Source organism: Phacochoerus africanus, chromosome 8 (assembly GCF_016906955.1).
Source record: "Phacochoerus africanus isolate WHEZ1 chromosome 8, ROS_Pafr_v1, whole genome shotgun sequence".
In the NCBI taxonomy this organism is placed as follows: Eukaryota; Metazoa; Chordata; class Mammalia; order Artiodactyla; family Suidae; genus Phacochoerus; species Phacochoerus africanus.
In genome coordinates, this window is record NC_062551.1 from 76,296,952 (window position 1) to 76,319,610 (window position 22,659).

Consider the following 22,659-nt stretch of genomic DNA (forward strand, 5'->3'; position numbering starts at 1 on the left):
ACGGGTCCAGCTCACCTATGCAAGCTTTCACCTGGCCAACTGCTGCCTGTCCACCCACCTGGCTTCACTCTGATTCGCAGCCGGGCCTCCAGAGCAGGGATGCCCACAGAATGATGCCTGGCATTTTCCTGAGAAACTCAGACCCACGTGAGGGTCGTCCCAGCTGGGTGCTGCTTCCCAGCCTAGAAGGTCTTTCCACAGAGGGCTTAGCACCTGCAATGGATTTGGCTTTTTTTTTTTTTTTTCCCCTGGGCCAGAGGTGGGAAGGGGGAGGGGCAGAGAAGAGGGGGTTGAGGACTGTGTCCCATGGCAGGACTGGTCAGCCCAACAAGAAGACGCAGGGGAGAGGTGACCTCAAGCTGACTCTTGGCAACTGGAAGAAGGAGGAACCTGGGTGCGTGGGGGTGAGAAGGAGCAGAGAACAGCCAGACAAGGGGAGAAGAAAGGGCCTAAGACACCCGCGTTCCAGCCACATCCAGTCCAATCAGCCTGGCAGCCAATTAGTCTGATTCAAAAAAAAAAAAAAAAAAAAACCATGTAGGGACAAACTGTAATCAAACACCTATTTATAAGGGTTTATTACGATCATTATTATTATTTTACTGAGAGGATCATTCTAAAGCCTGTCAGGTGAATGTATGCTTTCAGATCTTCATAAATGCAAATCGCTCCTTCCCAGGGTGGGCGGGCATAAGCGGCAGCCTGGCAGCCTTGGGAAGTGATGTGGTGAAGCTTGGAGGGGGCAGAGGGAGGGACCAGACTCCCTGCCAGGGGCCGTCTCTGCCCAAGGCTGGCCAAGAGACAGCCCAGCAGCCACCCACTGCCCACTCCACTCCCCACACCCTTTGAAGGGCTGCTGGAGATGGAACTGGCCTTGTACCCATTGTCCATGTAGGTAAACCGAGCAGCAGCCTGATGTAGCAAACTGGTAGAGACAGAGAAGCGGTGAATTCTCTAGAGAATGCTGTGGATTGAACGCTCCTGCTCTGAACTTCCCCATCTAACCTCACCTTGAGTCTATGGCAGGGGCTAGAGTCGCTCCCCACCTCCCAAGAGACTTCAAGGCCCACAGCCAGGCCTGAGGCTCAAAGGTTAGGGTGTGTGTGGGTGTCTGTGCCTGTGTGTGAACATAATGATAAGATACCAGTTCCAATCACCACTCTTCAGGCCTGGGGAGAAAAGGCATCAGGCCCACCCCTTACCCATTTCTGGCTGGATCCAAGAACATGGCTATTCTTGGAAGAAAGGACAATAGGGACTCCGTTTCCATGAGTGCCTTGGGGAGGGCAGCCATAATTTGGGAAGTTCCAGAACACTGATGCCCCTAACCCTTCCCAGTAAGGGCGTTAATGGGTGGCAAGGCCAGTACACCCTGGCCACACCCTGCCTGTTCTCAGCTCCACCGATGGCCTGGCTCGCTCTCAATGGGGAGGCTGGCTTTCTCCCGCCTGCAGGCTAAGGGTCGGCGCGCGGGGTGGTGGTGGGGGGGGACCTTGACCCAGGGATGGGATAAGGTGGAGCGGGATCAGCTGGGGCTTGGTCCAGAGGAAAGGGGGGCTCGGTCAGCTGGGGGAGGGTGACAGAGCGAGCGAGGTGTGAGTGAGGAGGGGAACTTGGGGGGAGAGGAGAGGGGCTGGGAGAGCCGGAGGAGGGGAGGGAAGGGGGCGGGAGGTGGGGAGCTCTCCTTCTCCCTGCAATAAATCGGCTTAGCAGACGAGAACCGAACAGCCCAGAAAGGATTAAAGAAAAGTCTGTATAATACAGCGGAGAGCGCGGCGAGGGGAGGGCGGGGAGAGGGGGAGGGACGGAGGGAGGGCGCGGGGAGGGGGGCGCTCGCGCCGCCGAGAGAGGCGGGCGCGAGGCAGAGAGAGCGCGATTCGGCTCCAAACTCCGGCGCTGCCGCCGCTTCGACTCCGGGCCGCGGTGGGCACCGCGTGCAGCCGGGGAGCCGGGAGCTGCGGCGTGCCCAGAGGACGCCAGGAGCTCGAGGGTCGCGGCTCCCCGCAGAGCCCGAGCTGAGTCGAGCCCGGCGCCCGGGCGGCCCGGCCGCGGCGGCATGGGGGCGCCCCCGCGGCGCCCCGCGCTGCCCGCCACCGTCTCGGCCGGCGGCCGGAGGCAGGAGCGCGTCTGAGCCCATGGCGAGGGGCCCCGCCGCCGCCACCGCCGCCTCCGCCACCGCCCCGCCACCGCCGCCAGCTCCCGGGCACCATGCGAGCCGCCCCGAGCCTCCGCGGCTGCGTCTGCCTGCTGCTCGCCACGATCCTGGACCTGGCGCGCGGTGAGTGCGCGGGCGCCGGCCAGAGCCCGGGCAGGGGACCAGCGCGGGGCGGGCCGCCGGGGTAGGGAGCGGGCCGGGGTCGCTCTGCAGAGGCTCGGGGTCCGAGCGGCGGTGCTGGCGTGGGGGTCTGCGAAGCTGATCAGAGGGAGGAGGTCTCCTCCGGAGAGAGCGCTTGTAGGTCTGTGCCAGGGTGTGTGTGTATGTGTGTGCGCGCGTGTGCCTGTGTGTTTGAGCGTGTGTCTTTGTTGCGTCTGCGTGAGGATGTCCGGGAAGGAGCCGTGTGTGGAGAGGGTGCGGGAGTGCATTTGGAATTGAGTGTTTATGTGATGATGTGTGAGCGAGCAAGTGTCTGGAGGGTTGTTTGAGGGTCTGTGTCACACAGAGGCGTGTGTGTGAGAGAGAGAGTGTGAGCCAGAGTGTTTGGGGGTGTGAGCGGGTGCCTGCTTCTCGGTGAAGGTGTGAAGTGTGTGAGCTTCTGTCACTGCATGTGTGAGCCTGTTAAAGGGTGAGTATGTGAGGTGTGGCGTTGCACGCGTGTCCCAAGTGTGCGGGTCTCTTTAGGGATATGTGACAGCGGATGACTGTATTTGTGTGTGTGGGGGGCAGTGGCACCGGGGATGTATGCTTAGGATGTGGGAATGTGACACTTTGGCAGGAGTGTATGTTTCTGGGATGTGTGGAGGTGCAGGCACTCTGGGGTTGTGTTGCTTTGTGGGCCAGGAGTCTGTGTGCCTGCGATGGGTCTAGCGTGAAGGGAGGCATGGGCACATTCTGGGGCTGGGAGGTGTGAGCAGCGGTGTGTGTGTCCCGCATGGACTTGGTCCCAGCTGGGCTTAACTCGCTGGACGGAGGTTGAAGCTGAGTAGGGTCTCCAGAGCGGGCGATCGGTGGCTCCGCAGCTCCAGAATCCAGGGTTCCCCCAAGCCTCGGTGCCTACCGCCTCGTGCCGCCGCCTGGTGGGTCTTATGTGGTGCTCGGAACCAACCTGGCGACCCCAGCACCTTTTTTGGGTAGTGAGCCAGCGCATCCAATACGAGCCCCCGCGGGAGGGAGACTGGGCTGGAGAAGAGCTGCAGGTGCAGAGACTAGAGGGTCCAAGTCCGCGATTTCCCCTAAGCCTCATGCCAAACCTGGATGCCCAAAACCAGCTCCGCCAGGGTCGCACCCTGACTCTGCTGCGGAAGGGAAGGGGGATGTGGGGAATCCAAAAGTAGCTACTGTGACCAGCAGGGTCTCAGTCCCTAGCCTACCTGGGTGATGGAGGCAGGGGATCAACTCTGTTCTCTGTGCCTGGCCCTACCTGGAGATGCCTAACTACATTCTAAGAGTGTCTGCCGGGAAGGGGTGCCCCCCCCCCCGCATATCCCACCCCCTTCTGCCCCGAGGTCCTTGAAGAGTGCTTGGTCTGCTGATGCAGAATTTGAGCCAGAATGGTGGTCCTCCTGGCAGAGCGGGGGAGGGGTTGGTGTAAAGCAGAAGGAATGTAAACCTGTACTTGGTCCTCCCACCCTTAGAGCAACAGACTTTCCAAAGTGGATAGAAACCCCCCGCCCCAACTTTGGAGTGAGGGCTTCCGCCCTCTGATGCCTCTTGAGGGAAAGGTTATGGGGTGGGAGTCCCGGTTCCAGCGCTATGGAGAAGGCTCTGGGCTTTGTTGAAAGGCACTTGGAGCCCTCACCTGGACGTTGCAGGGAGCGGGGGTGGCTGGGGGCTGGGGCAGGAGGAGAGCACCCCTTTCCCCGGATTGCGCAGAAGGAAGAGGCGCGGCAGGGGTGAGGGTGAGGAGTGAGGCAAAAGGCTTTGATGGGAAACCTCGGCTCCGTCGAGACCCCACCCTTCGAGGTCGCCCCAGAACCCGGGAGCAGTGTTCTTCAGGCTGCCGGGCTGCGGAGAGCTAACCCGGCGTCCTGGCGCCTCCGCTCCCCTCACTCGTCTCTGCAGCTTGCGGGAGGCTAGGGGTTCGAGCGCCGGGAATGAGAGCATCTGGCTACCGTGGCCTCTGAGCTCCTCTGCTCAGGGTGAGGGGAGAGCGCTGATCCGGATCGCAGACTGGAAACTTTCCGAGCCAGGGGCGCGGGAGCGGATCCTGGGCTGCCGGGGAGCCCTCCCTTCCTGGCAGAGGAGACGAGATTGCACCAGGGTGGGATCCTTCCTTCCCTGCTCCAAATCAGTGCTAGCGAAGGGGCGGGAATACCAGGGTCTGCACGAGATGCTACCGGCCGGCTTGCCGGAGGAGGGCGCCCTTCCTGGATGTGACCGGGAGCCGTGCACCTGGCAGGTGGCTGTGCCGAGCCACCTGCCAGGGGCTGCCTGGGAGGACGGGGAGGGTAGCGTCCAGGGCAAGGCATTCATAAACACCCCTGCCCAGTAGGGGGCGATGGCGGTCACGACCAGGGAGAGACACTGCCAGTACGCCCTTGCCAGCACTGCCCTCGTGGGTCGCAGAGCAAAGAGGCTCAACTTTGGAGAGGCAGGTCTGCGCACTGGGAGGAGAAAGCAGTCCTAGGCACACAGGCCTGGGGGCGGCGGGGTGGGGGTGGGGGGTCGAAGTTCCCGCCCCTGCTCCCACTCCCCAATATCCGACTCTCCAAGGGGAGAAACCTGTTTTTGCCCCATTTCAAGTGGACTGGGCACTTCTGGAAAGGCAGTCCTGCACTCGTGCCTGCTCAGTGGCTCGGGAGAGAGAGGGCACCGGAGACCGGGGACGCGGGGAAGAGCGTGCTTCACGGACCTGCCTCCTTCGGCCCTGAGGGAGTCTCCGCGACGGGTAGGGGTGGGCAGGCCGGGTTAGGGAGCTCCGCACCCCCCAGCCCGAGGCCCTGTCAGTTCTCTCTTGGCAGCCGCTTGTCAGCGGGTGGGTGGCATGCGGGGGCTGACTCCGCTGGGCCGAGGCAGCCGCAGCACCGAGACTGCGGGGGCTGCGCGCGCGCAAGGTGGTGTGACGAGTTTATATATTTAGCCTCCCTCGCCATCTTCACCCCACGGCCAGGGCGCGGGGCGGAGACTCAGGCAGCGCTGAGCTTCTATCTCAGCTCCTGGCCTGGGAGTTCGGGGCCCTGCTTGGTGCCCGCTGCTCCGCCCCGGCTCCCCAGCTGCCCCGCCCCCAGCCTGGCCACACCCCCAGCCATAAACTCCACCCCTTCCCACCCGAGATGCAAAGATGCAAACCGGAGTTTTCCCTTAGACGTTGAACTCGTTTTGGCTTTTTAAGTGCAGAGAACGTTAGAGCTGGAAGCGACCTCCGAGATCACTTCCTTCACTGGTTCTGAAACTTCTCATGTTTAGCAGGGGAACCCTTTTAGAGTCGGAACCGATTATCACCCGCCCAGATACTAAAGCCTTGGGCAAGGTGAGAGGCCCGAGAGGCCAGCTGCCCTGGTCGATGCGGGTGATGAGCCCGCGCATCGAACGCTCCTTCCACACCGGTCTCCTTCAACGATCTAACATTGCTCCTGTCCAAATATCAGAGCTGAGTTTTTATTTTTTCCGTAGCGAGGATGATATGGATCAGCTGCAGTGTGTCCGGGGCAGGGTAGCTGCAGCGGAGGCCTCCTGCGCCGCAAGATGGGTTTCGGTTCCTCTTTTCACAGATGAGGAAACGGAGGGTTTCCCCAGAGTTTCAAGATTTGTTCGTGATAAGAGGACAACACCTTCCAGGTCCAGCCCCAGGGTCTCTCTTTCCTTCCGAAATTCCTTGGGCAGGGCAAATGGGCAAGGGCTGCCTGTGATTGGCCAGGGTACCCAAGACTTTCAGAACATCCGTCGCACACATACCTGAATCTTGCTACAGCTGGGGGAGGGGCGGGGAGGAGGTGGAGGAAATAAAGAGATTTGCTGGGGTTTCTGGATTATAGCTGTTGTGACTTCAAAGGTGGAGGCCCAAGAACCGAACTGAGAGGAGGCTGGTTAGTTCTTTTAACTAGTTTTCCTGGGATCCATGGAGGTGTCTCACCTGGCTTACCCCCCAGCCCACCTCTGCTTCATCTCCAGGCCACTTGAAATCCATTTATTCAGGCGCTGGACACATGTTTATTGTTTACTGTTGTGCCAGGCACAATGCTGAGCATTGGGAACAGGGCCCCCAATATAGTAGGGGATCCCTGCCTTTGTGGTGTTTACAGCTTAGTGGACAATCAATTCTTCAGTGAGAGAGAAGACAGGACTCTCTCTTCAGCCCTGACTGAGCTCTCACAGTTGCCGGCGCCGTGCACTTGGCCTTGTTCTCTGTACCTGGTTTAATCCTTACAACCACCCTGAGAGTTAAAATTATCTTGCAGATGAGGAAACAGGCTCAGAGAGGTTATGTGGCTTGTCCAAGGCCACCCAGTCAGTAAGTGGCAAGCAGAGAGATTCAGGCCCAGGGTTGTCTGCCTCTTTCCCTCTATGCTCTGCTGTCTTCTTCTGCTCCAGCCATGCGGACAGTTGCAGTGCGTCCAGTGTCCTACCTGGATGTGTTACTCTTTCCCAAGTGCCACTGAGATAAATTTATCTGGCACGTGTTCATCTGCAAAGATGGGAGGGAGGGTGTCCCTGCAAACATTTGTCATTATCAAGAGAATGAATGGGCGTCTGTTGTGGGCAGGACACATCTGAAAAGAGAAAGACCTATGACCGTGACCCTCATTCCAGTGGGGCAAGAGGTCAGGCATGTTCCCATAAAGATGAACAACAATCTACCTGGAAATTTGTTGACACCTGCAAAGCCTACCACCTTGGCTAGATGCCAAGTGGATTGATGTCCCCCACAGGAGGTTCTTGGAGGAAGAATGATTGCTTGGGGGTAATAAGGGAATGCTTCAGAGAGGAGGGAGAACTTGAACTAGACCTTGAAGCCAAGGGAGAACATTAATAAGCTGAGGGCCAAGATAAGAAATGTGCCAGGAAGGAAACCCGTGTGAACAAAGAGCTGGAGGCAGGACTGTGCATTGTGGGACCACCTCAATCCAAGTCTGTCTTTCTTGAGTCTAGTTGAGGACTGGGAGGAAGAAGAGTGAGGTATATTACTGATGACTCCAATTTATCACTCACCTCTTAGATGGTCTTTATGCATTAAAGGCTCTCAAACAATGCATGAGGAGGTATCATCAGCCATGTTTTGCAGACGAGAACAAGAGGGTCTAGGATTTCTCTCCCTTCCTTCCTCCTTTCTCTCTCCCTCCCTCCTTTTTCCCCTCCGTCCCTCCCTCTCCCTCCTTCCTTCTTTCTTTTCTTAAATAATGAACGAGGTTCAGAATCTTCACAAGTGGAAGAACTGGGAGTGTCAAACCCAGTTCAGAAGCAATCCGAAGACACTGGCACTCCCAGGAGAGGAGAAATGATTTATTTTTTCATCACTGGAAGGAAGAATCCAGCAGCTTCTACCATTTGCAAGAGGATGCAGAGCCCCCCTTTTTAGATGATAAATGTCAGTGGTGGTGAAACCTATGACATTACTTCCTAAGAGGGGTCTGTCTTCAGGATGAAGTTCCTGGGACAGAATCAGGGAGATCCTGGAACCCACCTTTACACTTGCAGTGGGATCCAGTAGCAGAGGGAGCTCATGATCACCAAGACCTATTGGCCAAGATTCCATGGATGGAGCAAATAAATACAACGTGCATGGAGCTAGAGGTGTACAGAGTAGCAGCCCCCAGGAGCAGGAAAGGAGATTGTCAGACTCAGGAAAGGAATCTGGTGTTTGGCTAGTTCACCAGCCATCCCTACTCCTGGAGACACATCAGATTTGCTTTGGGGTATTGTGTACCACCCTCCCAATTGCTCATCGTCTCGGTAGGTGGCACAATCAGCTAAGACACCTTCAAGATGACCCCATCTCTCGCACTCTTCCTGCAATCTGAGCAGAGGAAGACTGAGGACCACTGGGAAGACCCCCCTTGCCATGGGCGCCCCCAAGACGCGGTGCTTCTCTGATTTCCTGAGGCTAATAATGATGGGACCTTCCTCTCAGGGTGATGACAGAATGAAACGAGTCATGACACGCAAAGCTCAGTCCTGTGGGGCTCAGATGATGGTTAGCAGAGTTAACCGTGGTTACACCAGAGCTGCTACAGCCCAAGCAGTGTGGATCCTCCTGACACCTGGAACTTGAGCTTGTTCTTGAGCTCCATGAATGTCCCCACAATGGCCCACCTGCTATGTTTTTGGTTTGAGTTGTCTGGAGCTGCTGCTGGGAAGAAAAGAACTCCACTTGATACCCTCCCTAGGCATGATGAGCCTTAGAATTGCTGAGTAACCCCTCTTGGTAACTCCTGGAAGATGGTTCATGGCCTGCTGGCTGGGGGTGACTGATTCTTATGCCTACTCCCTGACCTTTCCTGGAGACTCAAGGCATCGCCCCCCCACCTCCATACACCTGGAGTGGAGTCAAGACACAAGTCATTTCTCCATGAAATGTGGGGATGGAACCACTGTCACTGTGAACCTCCCATCCCTTACCCTCATAGACTAGAAGCTTCCTGAAGGCAGGGAACCTGTTCAGTTCTGCTCACTATTGCATCTTCCCCACAAAACACATAGTGGGTGTTCAGTGAAGGTTGGTTGTTTGGATGATTGAAGCATCTTTGGCTTTCAGACACATGCGTCCTGGTGGCGGGGTATGTGGAGGGAGGGGGGTTGGGTATGTGGCTTCCTACAGAAAAGTGTATGCAGAGGCTGATGGCATGTGGAATGTAGGCTGGATTCACAAGAGAACTTCCTGTTGGTAAAGTTCTGCTTCTAGAACTATATTCTGTCTGTCTTGAAGACTCTCAGATGACCAAAGTGATGAGACTCTGACTCCAGACGTCCTGACTCTCTACCTGTAGGTAGTACTTGAGGGTTGACCAGAAGCTTCCACTCCCATCATTCCATTTAGTCCTCACATCAGACATGAAGGAGGCTACTCTTGTGCCCATTGAACAGACCAGGGAAACTGAGACTTGGGGAGATGAAAAGATGGTGGCAGGAAGTGACTGGCTGGAATCCGGGTGTGGTGGCTGCAAGCTCAAGCCTTTTTCCCTCCCAGCCTACTGTGCTGCTTCATTCAGTCCCCCGTGGTCTGGAATGAGACAGACCAACTTTCTATGAGCTCATGGACCAGTCGACTGACCAGAAAGCTTCCACTGTGAGCAGGTGCTGTTGTAGCCACTTTGCTAACGTGGCCTTCTCCCTCCTCCGCTGCTGTCCAGTTGGGTGTTACATCCCCAGTCCACGGGGGAGGATGCTGAGCTGTCCATAGTCACACTGCATGGACACCAGAGCTCAGTCTTTCCAGCCCCACAGACTTGACCTCAGAGGTTTCTGGCCTTAACTTCACGTCCTCCACCTCCTCCCCCACTTCCGCCCTTTCTTGGCTCAGGGAGAAGAGCTCTGCCCTCAGCCAGCATGGCCCCTGGCTCCCTGTAAACCTCCCTCCAAGTCTTGGCTCACCCACTTCTTGCCCTCTACAACTCCCCCCGGCTCCTGCTGACTCAGGCGTCCCCTGTGAGTGCTGGCAGCAGCACTTTTTTTTTATTTTTTTAATTTAAAAAATCTTTTTTGTCTTTTTGCCTTTTCTAGGGCCACTCCTGAGGCACATGGAAGTTCCCAGGCTAGGGGGTCTGACCAGAGTTGTAGCCGCCAGCCTACACCAGAGCCATAGCAACGCGGGATCTGAGTCACGTCTGCGACCCACACCACAGCTCACGGCAACGCCGGATCCTTAACCCACTGAGCAAGGCCAGGGATTGAACCTGCAGCCTCATGGTTCCTAGTCAGATTCATTAACCATTGAGCCACAATGAGAACTCCTGGCAGAAGCACTTCAGATCCTATTAAAACAACACCCCCACCCCCGGGGCTGGGTCATGCTCTGGTATCCCTGTTGAACAGAGAGCTCTTGAGGGCAGGCATCCTTGCACCGCCGACTCTGGCACAAGGCCTGGCTCTGAGTGTATCTTCAAAATACACTTTGCTTGTTGAATGAATGAGTGAATGAATGATGTCTCTCCTGAGCCTGAGGTTTGGTTCAGAAGCTGAGCCAGGGGCCTGTTTCCTGGCCCTGCCCAATCAGCTCTGGAAGTCCTTTCTGGTGTAAGAATGTGTCCCTTGTCCAGCTCTGTCCACCATCATCCACACTGGCATCATCATTGGCATCTGGGGGATGAGCCAGCAGTAGAAGGTGGTGGGAAGACCAAGGGGCTTCCTGTTCCCTCGGGGTTCTCCTTGGTGGAGGGCATGGGGGCTGCCCTTGTTTGGTGATGAGTGGGGATGGGTTTGAGGAAGGAAGGAAGTAGAGAAGGAAGGAAGGAAAGAAGGAAGGAAGAGGCAACTATTATGTGCCAAGTCCTATGTCGGCCATGGTTACACGCAATTATTTTAAATCTTCCCAGAAATACCCATTCGTGAGATGTCTCCCCATTTTGCAGATGAGAAATGAAGTTTAGAGAGATCATGTGATTTGCTTAAGACCCCACTGCTGGCGAGGGGCAGAGCTGGATTCGCACTCAGGCGTTGACTGATGCATTTCTTCCCAACTCTGAGTTTACCTTATTGGCAGCTTGAAATTGACCAAGGTGGGGATATTTACACCAAGGAAGTGGGCAAACACTACAGATCAGGGTTCTCCCCCAACCTAGAGCTGGCTGGTTGTTAAACATTTACCAGCACACCACTGGGCGTGCCCATCCCTCCCCAACCACTGTCTCTATGGTACAGCAACCTGGTGTTAACAGACTTTGGTTTCCATCTGCACTGGTTTCAAATTTTAACCCTAGGGAGTGTCCACTTGGGCAAGTCACTATCTCTTTCAAAAATAGAGGATGTTGTAGAAATAAATGAGATAATACACGAGAGTCCCTGGCATGCAATTGGCCCTTGGTCATTGACCCCTCCCTTCTTCCTGACCCCCTGGATGGAATCAGCTGTTCATGGGGTCTCTCTGAGAGGATCGGTGGGCTCCCACATGCTTCCCCCTCCCCTGGAGGATGACCTTGGAGCCAGGTCAGGATCCGGTCACTTCCGTTAATTGAGCAGCTGCTCTGGCCTCATTCAGGATCGAAAGAGACCTCCCTTAAGGAGTTTTGGCTTGCTGGCCACCCCGCTCAGCATGGGCTCATTTGAGAACAGTGAAATAATAAATGGCCAATACAAAGGCACCGAGAAGAAATCCTTGGAAATAAATCCTTGGAGTGGCCTGAGAAGGGATTGAAGCCATCTTGACAAGTGAGAAAGGAATCCCCGGCCAGAACCCAAAGGCCTGGAGGAGGGACTCTAAACCCTGCCAGGCTGCGCGAGGCTGGGAGAGTGGAAGGCAGCTGGCCTTCATGGGCACGAGGTACTTGCTGAGAAGCTGGGAATGAGGTTGGAGCCACCGGCAGAGGCCTGGGCACCATGGCGAGGGGCGTGGACCTGAGCTTGGGGGCTGTGGGGGGACAGTTAAAGATTCCAGAGGCGTGACAGTCCCAGAGCCGTGCTCTAGGAAGGTTAATTTGGCTTTTCTGGGCCACCTGTAGCTGGAGACTCTTTGGAATGTCATCGTGTTATAAGTGATTGCTCTGGGGGCCCCAAGGAGACAATGGCATCAAGGCAGAAATGCCACCCTCGGGACCCTGCCCACCTCTCCCGGAACGTCCAGATGTGGCAAGAAGGGAAAACCAGGCCCCTGCCTGGAATGGGGCTATTCCAGCTTGGGCCTGAACCAAGAGTGATGGGGGCAGCTTCTCCTGGGGAGAAGCTTCTAGATCCCTCCAGGAGCACGGGCTCTGGGGTTTGGCCTGGGTTCAGATCCCATCTCCAGCATTTGTCCAGCGTGTGGACTCAGATAACCCCTCAGTTGCTTTCATCCTTGAGTTCTCCCACTGAACACACAGCTCATCATGGTGGCTCTGCAGGGTGGGGGCACCTGGGCTGCGAAATCACATGGTACGAGGGGGTCTAAGGCAGGAAACCCAGCGCATCCTAGGTGTGTGAAAAGTGGTTGCTGCTGTTAGAATGATGTTGGGATGCCCCGCGTTTGAAGGGAAAGAAGTGTTTATAAGCCCCAGTGCCCAGGAAGACGGATATGCTGTGGTTTTCCCACCTGGAGCATCGAACAAGTCCTCAGGTTTGGAATTACAGAGCATCGCCGCCCAGAGGGAACGGGGAAATTATGTGCACTATCTCCTTCCCCCCATTTTATTAATTTTCCCCTTTTCTGTCTTTATTTATTTTTTTTAGGGCTGCGCCCATGGCAAATAGAAGTTCCTGGGGGAGTTCCCGTCGTGGCGCAGTGGTTAACGAATCCGACTAGGAACCATGAGGTTGCGGGTTCGGTCCCTGCCCTTGCTCAGTGGGTTGACGATCCGGCGTTGCCGTGAGCTGTGGTGTAGGTTGCAGACGCGGCTCGGATCCCGCGTTGCTGTGGCTCTGGCGTAGGCCGGTGGCTACAGCTCCGATTCAACCCCTAGCCTGGGAACCTCCATATGCCGCAGGAGCGGCCCAAGAAATAGCAACAACAACAACAACAACAACAACAAAAAGACAAAAGACAAAAAAAAAAAAAAGAAGAAGTTCCTGGGCTAGGGATCAAAATGGAGCTACAGCTGCTGGCCTACACCACAGCCACAGCAACACAGGATCCGAGCCGTGTCTGCGACCTACACCACAGCTTATGGCAATGCTGGATCCTTAACCTACTGAGCAAGGCCAGGGATCGAACCCGTGTTCTCACGGATACTAGACGGGTTCATTACTACTGAGCCGCAAAGGGAACTCCATTTTTCCCCTTTTTTGGCCACACTCGTGGCATATGGAAGTTCCAGGGCTAAGGGTCAACCCCAGCATCGAGACCTATACCACAGCTGTGGCAACATTGGATCCTTAACCCACTGTGTCCGCCCAGGGATCGAACCTGCAACGCCATGGAGACAAGCCAGATCATTAACCTACTGTATTACAGTGGGAACTCCTCCCCCACCCCCAATTTAAAGCTGAGAAGACTGAGGCCAAAGAGGCCTCTTCTGTAGGTGCCCACACCATCCGTGTATGACGCTGGGGGCAGGGGGTGCGGGTCTTCTCCCTCCAGGTCCTGGGGACCATCTTGGGGCTCCGCCAGGCAGACCCACCACTTAGGAGCCTTGCATGGGGGAGCATCAGGGTCCTCAGCCTTGGGAGGGGGTCTTGGTGGTGCTCCAGCGGGAAGCACCCCCTAGCCTTATAAATCACAGGAGCAGCTTGGGAGTCGCCAGGGAGAGAGACAGCTGAGCCATTGGGGTTTTTTTGTTCCTTTGCCAAGCTGTTCCCTTTGCCCTTTTGTTTCTCTTTCTGCTGAGGCTCTCAGCGCTCCTCAGAAGGGGTCGTTTGTCACCAATTCTTGGCGCCTCCATTATCTCCGTCTCTTCCTCCCTCTCCCTCTTGCTGCCCCAAAGGAAGGCGTCCATCACCAGCTGCCCTGGCGTCCTGTGGGGCTGGTCGGGGGTGGGGAGTGGAGGGCTGCAGCACAGGGGCCTCGGATGCCCTGGCAGGATGAAGAGAGGCTCGCACAGACACAGGGTGGGTGGCACCAGCATCTAGAGCTGGTACTCATTGCCCAAGTGTGCAGGTTTTTGTCAAGTGGGTATTCAGGCCATCCAATAACCCAAGGCCAGGTGCCTGGTTCTACAGAAGTGGGCAATTGCTAATTGTCTCCAGGCACCTAATGTCCCAGGCAAGGGTGGAGGGAGGGAGGTGGGGGCGGCAAAAGCAGCCCCATCACAAAGGCTTCTTTGTTGCTCCTGCAGCAGAGAAGTGGGCCTTAGCTCTGCTTGGAGAGGAAGAGGCATCAGAGGAGGGCTGATCCCTAAGGACCGAGGAGCCTGCTAGAAGGAGAGGGCAGGCAGTCCTGTGGGGTTACTTCACCAGGAGGAGCTAGTGGTTCCCGGGACCGGGTGAAGGCAGCCAGCAATTTCTTGCTGCAAGAAGCAGTAAGTTCATTCCTTTGTTCACTGATTCATCCATCGGTGCCTTGAATATGAATCGAATGCTCCTGGCAGTCAAACACTGCGCTGTTCTAGAAATCCAAAAGACAATGAGTTAGGCAACTTCTGGCTCTCATGGGGCTTCCAGTCTAGGGCTGTGTTCAGCTGTGCTCCACAGTAAACTGAAATTTACATTAAAACTCAAAAAGGGGTCTCTGCTTTTCCTAGAGCAAATTCAAACAGAATTCAGTTCTTCAGCCACACCAGCCACTTTTCAAGGGCTCTGTAGCCTCACGTGGCTGGTGGCTCCCGATTTGGACAGAACAGATGTAGTGAAGACATCACCATCACTGCAGAAAGCGCTCTTGGACAGTGGGGGGTCTAAGGCCATGTTTCTCTTTAGGTGGGGCCTTCCCACTGGTGATAACTAACAAGGGCTCCCAGAGAGGGAGGGTCCTCCCTGGTCCTTTCTCATCCTGTCCTCCTAGTTGTGCAAAGGAGAAAGCCTCAGGCAGATGCTATCATGTCTTTACCGCCCTCTTGCTGGCTAATCCCTCTTTCCGACAAAAACAGGTGCAGGGTAATGTGCCAGCAGGGAGCCAGAGGGGGCAAACGTTTTAATAACAGTGTTTTATTTTCATTATAATTCTTTTCCAGCCACCCTCTGTTTAAGGCAAGTGAGACTGGTTTGCCATTTGGGGCAATGCATTAAATTCTCTCTCTTAAAAAAAAATGCTTAAGTTAAAAAAAAAATGAGTCAAGTTTAAAGAAAAATGTTAAGTGTGCAGTGGAGCAGGTGGCACAGGGATGTGGCCAAGCTGTGAAGGTGCGGGTGAGAATGTCTGCAGCTGAGAAACCGTAGTTCAGATGGAACAACGTGGGCCTTTGGAGGCAGACGGAGCAGGGCTGGGTTTGCAGTGTTGCTGTTTGCAAGCTCTGTGATTTGGGGATGAATTATTTCCCTCCATTTCAACCAGGGTCCAGCAGAAAACACCAAATTCAACCTTGGGGGTCCATGGAGGCCTTATTAAAGGGACTACTGGCTTTAGGGTATAGGGAGGGCCAGGAACAGCAGGGAGTTGCCACCACCCATAGGCTGCAAAGAGGGCTGCCTGTCAGGACTATGGCTATGGGTAGAGGGATGCAGCCAACTCTTGGGGACCTGACAGGGAGCTGCAGGAAGAAAGACCCCAATTTCCTCCTCCTCCTGCCTTTGAGTCTCTTGTTGATGCTTCCCATCAACCAGATCTAGTAGGAAACCCATGCTATTGGGCTCCCAGGCACAGAACAGCTGGAGAATGAAAAAGAGTGAGCTGGGGAACAAACAGCAGAGATCTAGCGCCATCCTACTAAGCCTCAGTCTCTCCAACCAGAAGATGGGGTCATGCTACATACCCAGCAAAGTTGCTGATAAATATTATTAGTAACAATTGCAGTTATAAAATATCTTTCCTTATGCCCCATCCGGTGCTGGATACTAGATATTTCTGAGCCAAAATGTGGCCTATGAGTATGGGGGCTTTAGGAAGTTGGAACTGGCCCTCCGGGGCACGTGAATTTGAAGGGGCAGGTGACTTGGGCAGGATGTCGCAGTTTGCAGAGAGGAAACACCTGCACCCTCCTTGCTGGTACTGACCTTTGTGATGTGTCATCTCTGTCTCGACTATTCCATGTCCTGACATCTCCTGCCCCCTGGTCCATACCACTGAGTGGTTACCCCACCCTGGGACACAGCAAGGCCTTGTTTTCCTCCCTATTTCCCACCGAGAGTTTCTTTCTCCTTAGAGCCATTGAGGGCATCTTTTCTGCCATCCCCATTGGCCCTTGCCATCCACAGCCTGCTCCACATCCGTCATGAACGAGCTCAAAACTCCTTCCGTCCAAGGGGAAAGGCAGGTGCCTGTCAAGTCTCAGCCATTCTTGCCAGAGGCTGCTTCCACCCTCGCAGGTGTGGGGAGAAGCGGGTTACCTGTGAGTAAGTTGGCCCTCTGGACCACTAGGTCTTTATCCTTCCCCTGAAAGCCGAGAGTGCTAATTCCACATTTAGAGGGGCTTTCTCCATGGGTAGCTGGAGTTTGGGGGATGGCTGGCTTCTAAGTGGAGTCACTATTTCTTGGGAAAACGTCCACCAACAGCCCCCTTGGCTCCCAACTTTGCAGCTGGCTAACAGGGCTTTCCTCGTGCTCCTCTCTTCCTTTGTCCAGCCCTTTTCTCTACCTTGGCTGCTCGAGTTGACTTTGATGACGACTAATTTTGCCTGTTGAAATTCGAGATGCTTATACATTCGGTGCTTGGCTGAAATTGCCCTGACAAAAGCCAGCAGCGATTTCTTCCTTGGCTTATTCTCTGAAGTGCTCCGGGCAAGACAGAGTGCCCCTGCCCCTGGCCCACGTGCCATTGTCCACACCGCTGGGTTCCACCAGCCCTGCTATTTGCCCTGCCCCTGTGCACGTCGGCCTCAGCCCTGCATGTTGCCTTGGTGGCAGCGTGACCATTGGGGGTGGGGATGGATCACTCACTGGGGAACAATATTCCTTCGGAAAATCTCCACCAGCAACCCCCTTGGGTCTCAGTTTCCAAGTTGGCCGAAGTGACATTCCCTTGTTCAGCCCCCTTTCCATCTATCCGACGGGTCGCAAAAACTTAGATGAGACTCATTTCCAGCTGAATCTGGAGCCACATCCTGAAGGCTGGGTCTCCCTCCATGCGGGCTTGTGGGGGCCACCTCTGCCTCCTTGGCCTGGCCTGGGTCTCAGAGGGAGCTCTGGTTACCTGTGATGCTCATATCCTGGGGTGGTGAAACCCTGCCTTCTGGGCATCAGCTCTGAACCGCCCCCGGGCACACTCCAGAGATGGCCATCTCTTGCATGCCTTTATCTATATCTCACCCAGATTATTTCCTTTCTTTTTTCTTTTTCTTTTCTTTCTTTTTTTTTTTTTTTCAGGCCGCACCTGTGGCATCTGAAAGTTCCCAAGCTAAGGGTCGAATCGGAGCTGCAGCTGCCAGCCTATGCCACAGCCACAGCCACGCAGGATCCAAGCCGTGTAGGTGACCTATGCAGCTCACGGCTCACACAGCTCATGGCAATGCTGGATCCTTAACCCCCTGATCGAGGCCAGGGATCGAACCCACATCCTCATGGATACTAGTTGGGTTTGTTACCGCTGAGCCACAATGGAAACTCCCACCTGGATTATATCTTACATTATGATTTTCTTAAAGTCAAATTTAAACCGATTCCACCTTTTTTTCCACTTGTAGTGTGCAAAGGAATAATGTATAGGCTTGTTATACTGAGCATATATTTTTTTCTCAATTCATACTAAAATTTGAATTTTTTAAAAAGCTTCTCTGTACCACTTGGCCTCCTCCTGCCAGCGACAATGGAAAACACTGGCTTGGGTGGAAAGGATATCAGCCTCCCCTCATGAGCCCCAGGATCTGATTTCAACTTCTGCCTCAACCCGTACCATCCCTCAGTTACCCTCCCGCCTCCTCTAAGCCTTAGGTCCATCAAACAAAGGGGTGAGTCCGGATGACCCGGTTCTAAGATTCTCTGATGGGTAATAAGATTGGGAAGGAGAGTCCCCTCTAGGTCTAAAATCCTGCCTTTAAGACATATTTGAGTTCCCTGGCGGCTCGGCAGGTTAAGGATCTGGCATTGTCATTGCTGTAACGTGGGTTCCATCGCTGGCCCAGGAACTTTTGCATGCATGGGTGCATCCAAAAAAAGAGGCATGTTTGATGCCCCCAGATTCCCAGCTTTGGGCCAAAGCATCCTGCCATGGGAATGCTGCTAAGCAACAGCTGTGTGAGTGACGAGGACATGCCAGGAGCCACTCACTTCCTTGGAGCATAGACTTGTCCTCATTTTGGTCCCACTCAGCCATTTCCTGAGCCATTTACTGGGCTCTGTGCTAGGGCTGTCACTAAGCTATAAGTGAGACCCATAGCCTGTCCTCAGGGAGTCCCCCGTCTCCTGGGGCATAAAGGCCAGCAAACACATAGAATATGGAATAATAGTGAAAATTCTAAAACTGAACCAGCTACCAAGTCCTTATGGGACCGCTGAAGAGGCGGCACGTTGGGAGACATCCCATATCACCAGAGAGGTTAAGCCACTTGTCCAGGCTTGCACAGCTAATACGAGGTGGTGCTGAGCTTTGAACCCGGGAGGTCTCACGTTTTGATAGCTTTCTGTCCTCTCTGCCTTCTTTCTTGTCTGCCAGGGATCTCTTGTGACTTGACCTTTTGTGATTCTGGGGCTCTGTGGACCCCCCATCCTGATTCTATGTGACTCTTCCAGGCTCAGGGGCTCCAGCAGCAGGTGGAGCTGGCCCTGGGTTCCACGGCAGAAGGCCACAGGCCTGCCCTTCTGCCCGGGCAGTCACTGGGTGGCAGCTCAGCTCTGCTTTGTTGTCTGGCCTCCTTATTATTATTATTTCTTTCCAGCATGCTGCTAAAAGCTTCCCGCAGAGCACACACAACCCTGCTCTTTAAAATTTAAAGGGCTTTACTTAAACAACGTTATTTCCCTCGGAAAGAAGAAAGAAGAGGCATTTGCAGTGGTTATATTTAGTGCAGCGTGTGGGTCTGAGCAGATGCGTGTGGGGTTTGGTGGGTGTGGAGGTGACCAGGGAGATGCATTCAGGGCAGTGCGAGGGGCTGCAGCTTGTCTCCCCTTCCGCTCATCCCCCAGAAAGTATGATCTCAGAGTTCTTGGAAGAGCACTGGGTGCCACCTTTGGGGAACTGCTGGGAGGTCATGAGGCTGGACAAAGCCCCCCATCCTCCTGCCACACAGGACCTCAGCACTAAAGTCTGGGTGCCTGTAGCTGCCCGGGGCCTTTGCTCCTGCAGTTCCCTCTGCTGGAAGCCACCTCCTTCTTGGGACTAAGTCCTGCTCATCATTTAGGTCTCACCTTAGACATCACTTCAATTGCCCAACAAATATTTTCTGCGTACCTATGATGTACACAGCACTATTTGATGCCATTGGAGACTCATCGCCATGCCCCCCGTTCCTGGCATGATTCTGGCACAGAGAACATCAGTGTTTGTGGAACTGAGAAAAGCCCATGTGGATGCTATGGGATCTGGGAGAAGAATAGCATTGCCTTCCCAGAGCTTAGAGCTTCGTCGGAGACACATATGGAAGACATTGTGAACTTCAAATGAGCTTATTAGGCTTCACAGACTCATATTCATTCAGGGAGTAAAGGGAGAATTCCTTCCTTCCTTTTTGTGGTCATCCATCCATTCCTCCATCCCTCCCTCCCTCCATCCATCCGTTCATCTGACAAATCGGACACTTACTGTGTTCCAGGTAGTGTTCTAGGCAATGGGGTTATTGCAGGGAACTGAAAAAGATAAAGCCTGTCCTCAGTGGAGGACCAGACAGGTAGTCCACCCATGAATATATCACAACAGGACGTGATAACCGCTACAGAGAAGAATAGGGTCTAATGAGTGTGATGACCACATGTGAACGGGTGGGGTCCGGGAGGGGCCCCAATATGGAGCATCTTCTGTGTCTCAGACCTGGGGCAGGTAGAGGCATAATCATTGACGGCAAGAAGCTGTTAGGATGGCGAGAGTGGGGCTACGTTTGGTAGCGAGAGGTGCACCTTCAGAGGTCTCCAGGGAGCCACTGAGATGTGAGCTGGGTCTTGGGGGATGGCGACATTTAGGCAGGATTTGGCAGACCCATGGTTTTCTAACTGTGCTCCTTGGAACTCCAGTGTCCCATGGAGGTACCCCTGCACCACTTTCGGCAGCCTGCGAGTCCAGGTCATCATTGAGGGGGCGCCCTTATCCCCAAATTGAGCCAGGAGCTCTGCTTTGCCTCTTTTACAGACTGATTTCTACTTAAGCTTTACTTCGAATGAAGGAATTTGAAAACGAGTGCATTGGATGAGGGGGAGGAAGAATCAACCTCACTGGGGCTAGGGGAGGTTCTAGTTTTTCTGTGAAAATTCAACCCTCGTTGCACTGCACATGGGGCAACGAGACCCCTGGGGGACCCATGATCTGTACCAGGTCCCCAGCAGGAGGGGGCCATTTCTGGGAGAAAAACCTCTGATTTTTGCCTCTTTCCAGGCTGGACGGGAGCCCTATAAGAAAGCCCCCCACCCCCCATCCTAGATGGGAGACTTGGCGTCTCCTGCCCCCAACTTGTGCTTGCTCTGACCCTCAGCCAGCCTCAGGGAACCCCCTATAAACCTTTCTCCTCTGCCAGCCCAACCAGTCTGCCCCACCCCCATGGGAGCCTGGAATTAGACGAAATATTTTATGATCCCACGCTTCGTTATGTTTTATTAAAAGCGCCCGTGCTGGCTTCTGCCAGCACATCTGCCAGGCCTGATCCCGGGGCTTCCTCTCCCGCCGCCACCACCTCTCACAGCCAGGGGAGGCGGGCATCTGCCACCCTCCATCCCCTCCCTCACTGAGCAGGGCCCGCAGCCGTGCTGTGGGGCATAGATCAAGGGGACTCCTATAGGAGAGGGCAGACTTGGGGATTTAGAATGGTGATTCTGTGGCTTCACACATCCCTACTGCCCTCTGGTCCTGTAGCCCCTCTTGGAGGCAGAGGGGTAAGTCCAAATTTGGAGGCACTTGGTCTGCACCCTTGACCCTCCCCAGGTGCCCGTGCAGATCCACCATCAGGCTGATATCCCTTCCCAGGCTCGTCATATCAGATCCACCTGTGGGCAGAGGGAAAGTCTTGCTCTCAGCTGGCTTCTGTTTCAGTCCAGGAGCCAGGAGGAAAACCCTGGCCTCCAGATACTTCTGATGGAGAAGCAGCTCTCCCCTTCCCTCCTGCCAAGGCTTGCAACTGCTCTGAGCCCCGGTTTCTCATCTGACGCCTCGTAGACATGAAATACACAGAGCAAAGGAGAGAGGGCATTTAATCAGATCTTCTTTTGAGGGGAGAGGGAAGTGATAAGCTTGCTTATTATTATCATTATTATTAGCTAAGACTAGTGAAGAACTTGTCACTGATTTTCTCAAATACATATTCATCTACTGTGCACCTGGGAAGAGGATGCCAGATAGATGTCAGTGCCACGAGGCCAAAGTCAAGAGCTTTGAGATCAACAGTCAACAGCCTGACATCCTGTTGTTGTTGTGGTTTCTTTTTAGGGTAGTTCCCGGGCTAGGGGTTGACTCGGAGCTGCAGCTGCCAGCCTATGCCACAGCCACAGCCACACAGGATCCAAGCCGCATCTGCAACCTACGCTGCACCTTGAGGCAACCTCGGATCCTTAACCCACTGAGCAAGGCCAGGGATCGAACCCACACCCTTGTGGACACTATGTAAGGTTCTTTACCTGCTGAGACACAACAGGACTGACATTCTGATGGACGAGGCAGAAACAAACAAATAGATAAAGAGCCTAGCTCTGGATGGGGCCAAACTGTGAGCAGAATGCAGGGCCTTGGGATAGTCAGGGACTGGGCTTAGGGACAGAGCAGTTTCTCTAGATTGCGTGGTCCAGGAAGGCTCCTTGGAGGAGGTGCCTTTTGAGCTGAAAAGGGAGAAGAAAAGAAGCAGGGAGAGTCTGGTTGAGCTCCCGCATTGGTGTCTCCTGACCGGGCTGCATGTCTGTAGCTTCTGATGGGGTCTCCCCCGGACTCTGCTCCCCAGCACTGAACATGGCCACCTGACGTTCCCTGACACCAGTGCTGAAAGCTCAGGTGGCCTGGTGGCGATGACACCCCTTCTGGGCCTGCAATAAAGGCCCAAAAAAGGAGGATGCTAGGGACTGTGTTAGGTGCCTTCTTGGCCTGCTCTTAATTCTTGAAGATCCCTTGGCACTGGGTCGTGGGCTCTCTTCATTTTGCAGACAAGGAATCTGAGCCTCAGAGGCAGAAAATCTCCAGGCTTGTTTGAGGAGGAGCTGGGATAAGAACCGCAGTCTGGATCTGTTCTTTCTGCATTAGCACCGCCTCTTGCTCGCCCACTGTGTGTGTTTGTGTGTGCAGTGGGAGGACACGGAGAGGGGGAAAGCCCACCTCCTATTTCACCTTGAATGCCCCAGGTGCCTCTGGCCTGGGGCTGGAGCCCCAAACGTGTGGCGGGGGGAGTGGCCGGGTGGCAGAGAGCCCGCAGCGTATTGATGGCCCTCAAAGCTGGCAGGTGTCGGAGGCAGAAAGGTATTAATTAGCAGTTCTTCTCCGGCAGCGAGGAGATGGATAGAGATTAAGGTGGCGGCCCGTGCATCCGTTTTGTAGCAGCCGAGAAGCAACAGTAAATCAGTGCTATGAATCGATGCTGGGAGAAGGAGGTATGTTTTAATCTTATTAGCGGTATGGCGTTAGGGGGGAGCGAGAATGCCCCACCTGCGAGCCTGGCTCAGGGGGAGGGGCAGAAAGCCGTGGGGGCCTGGACCACCTGCGAGGGCACCAGGATGGAGAACTTTGACCCCTGTTGGGAAAAGGTGGGGGGAATGGGAGGTGGAAGAGGGGGTGACACATGGGAAAAGAGTG

The 22,659-nt window shown here is 54.7% G+C and overlaps 1 protein-coding gene across 1 annotated transcript in view; it reads left to right on the top strand.

Annotated features, from left to right (window-relative positions):
- The first annotated feature begins 1,821 nt into the window (after positions 1–1,821).
- The window catches only part of IGSF21 (immunoglobin superfamily member 21), a 259,892-nt gene continuing 239,054 nt past the window's right edge, over positions 1,822–22,659 (top strand). Inside the window, exon 1 of the mRNA XM_047791144.1 lies at positions 1,822–2,278. Within this exon, the coding sequence (XP_047647100.1) occupies positions 2,209–2,278 (70 nt within the window). The 5' untranslated portion in view covers positions 1,822–2,208. The remainder of the gene's footprint in view (positions 2,279–22,659) is intronic.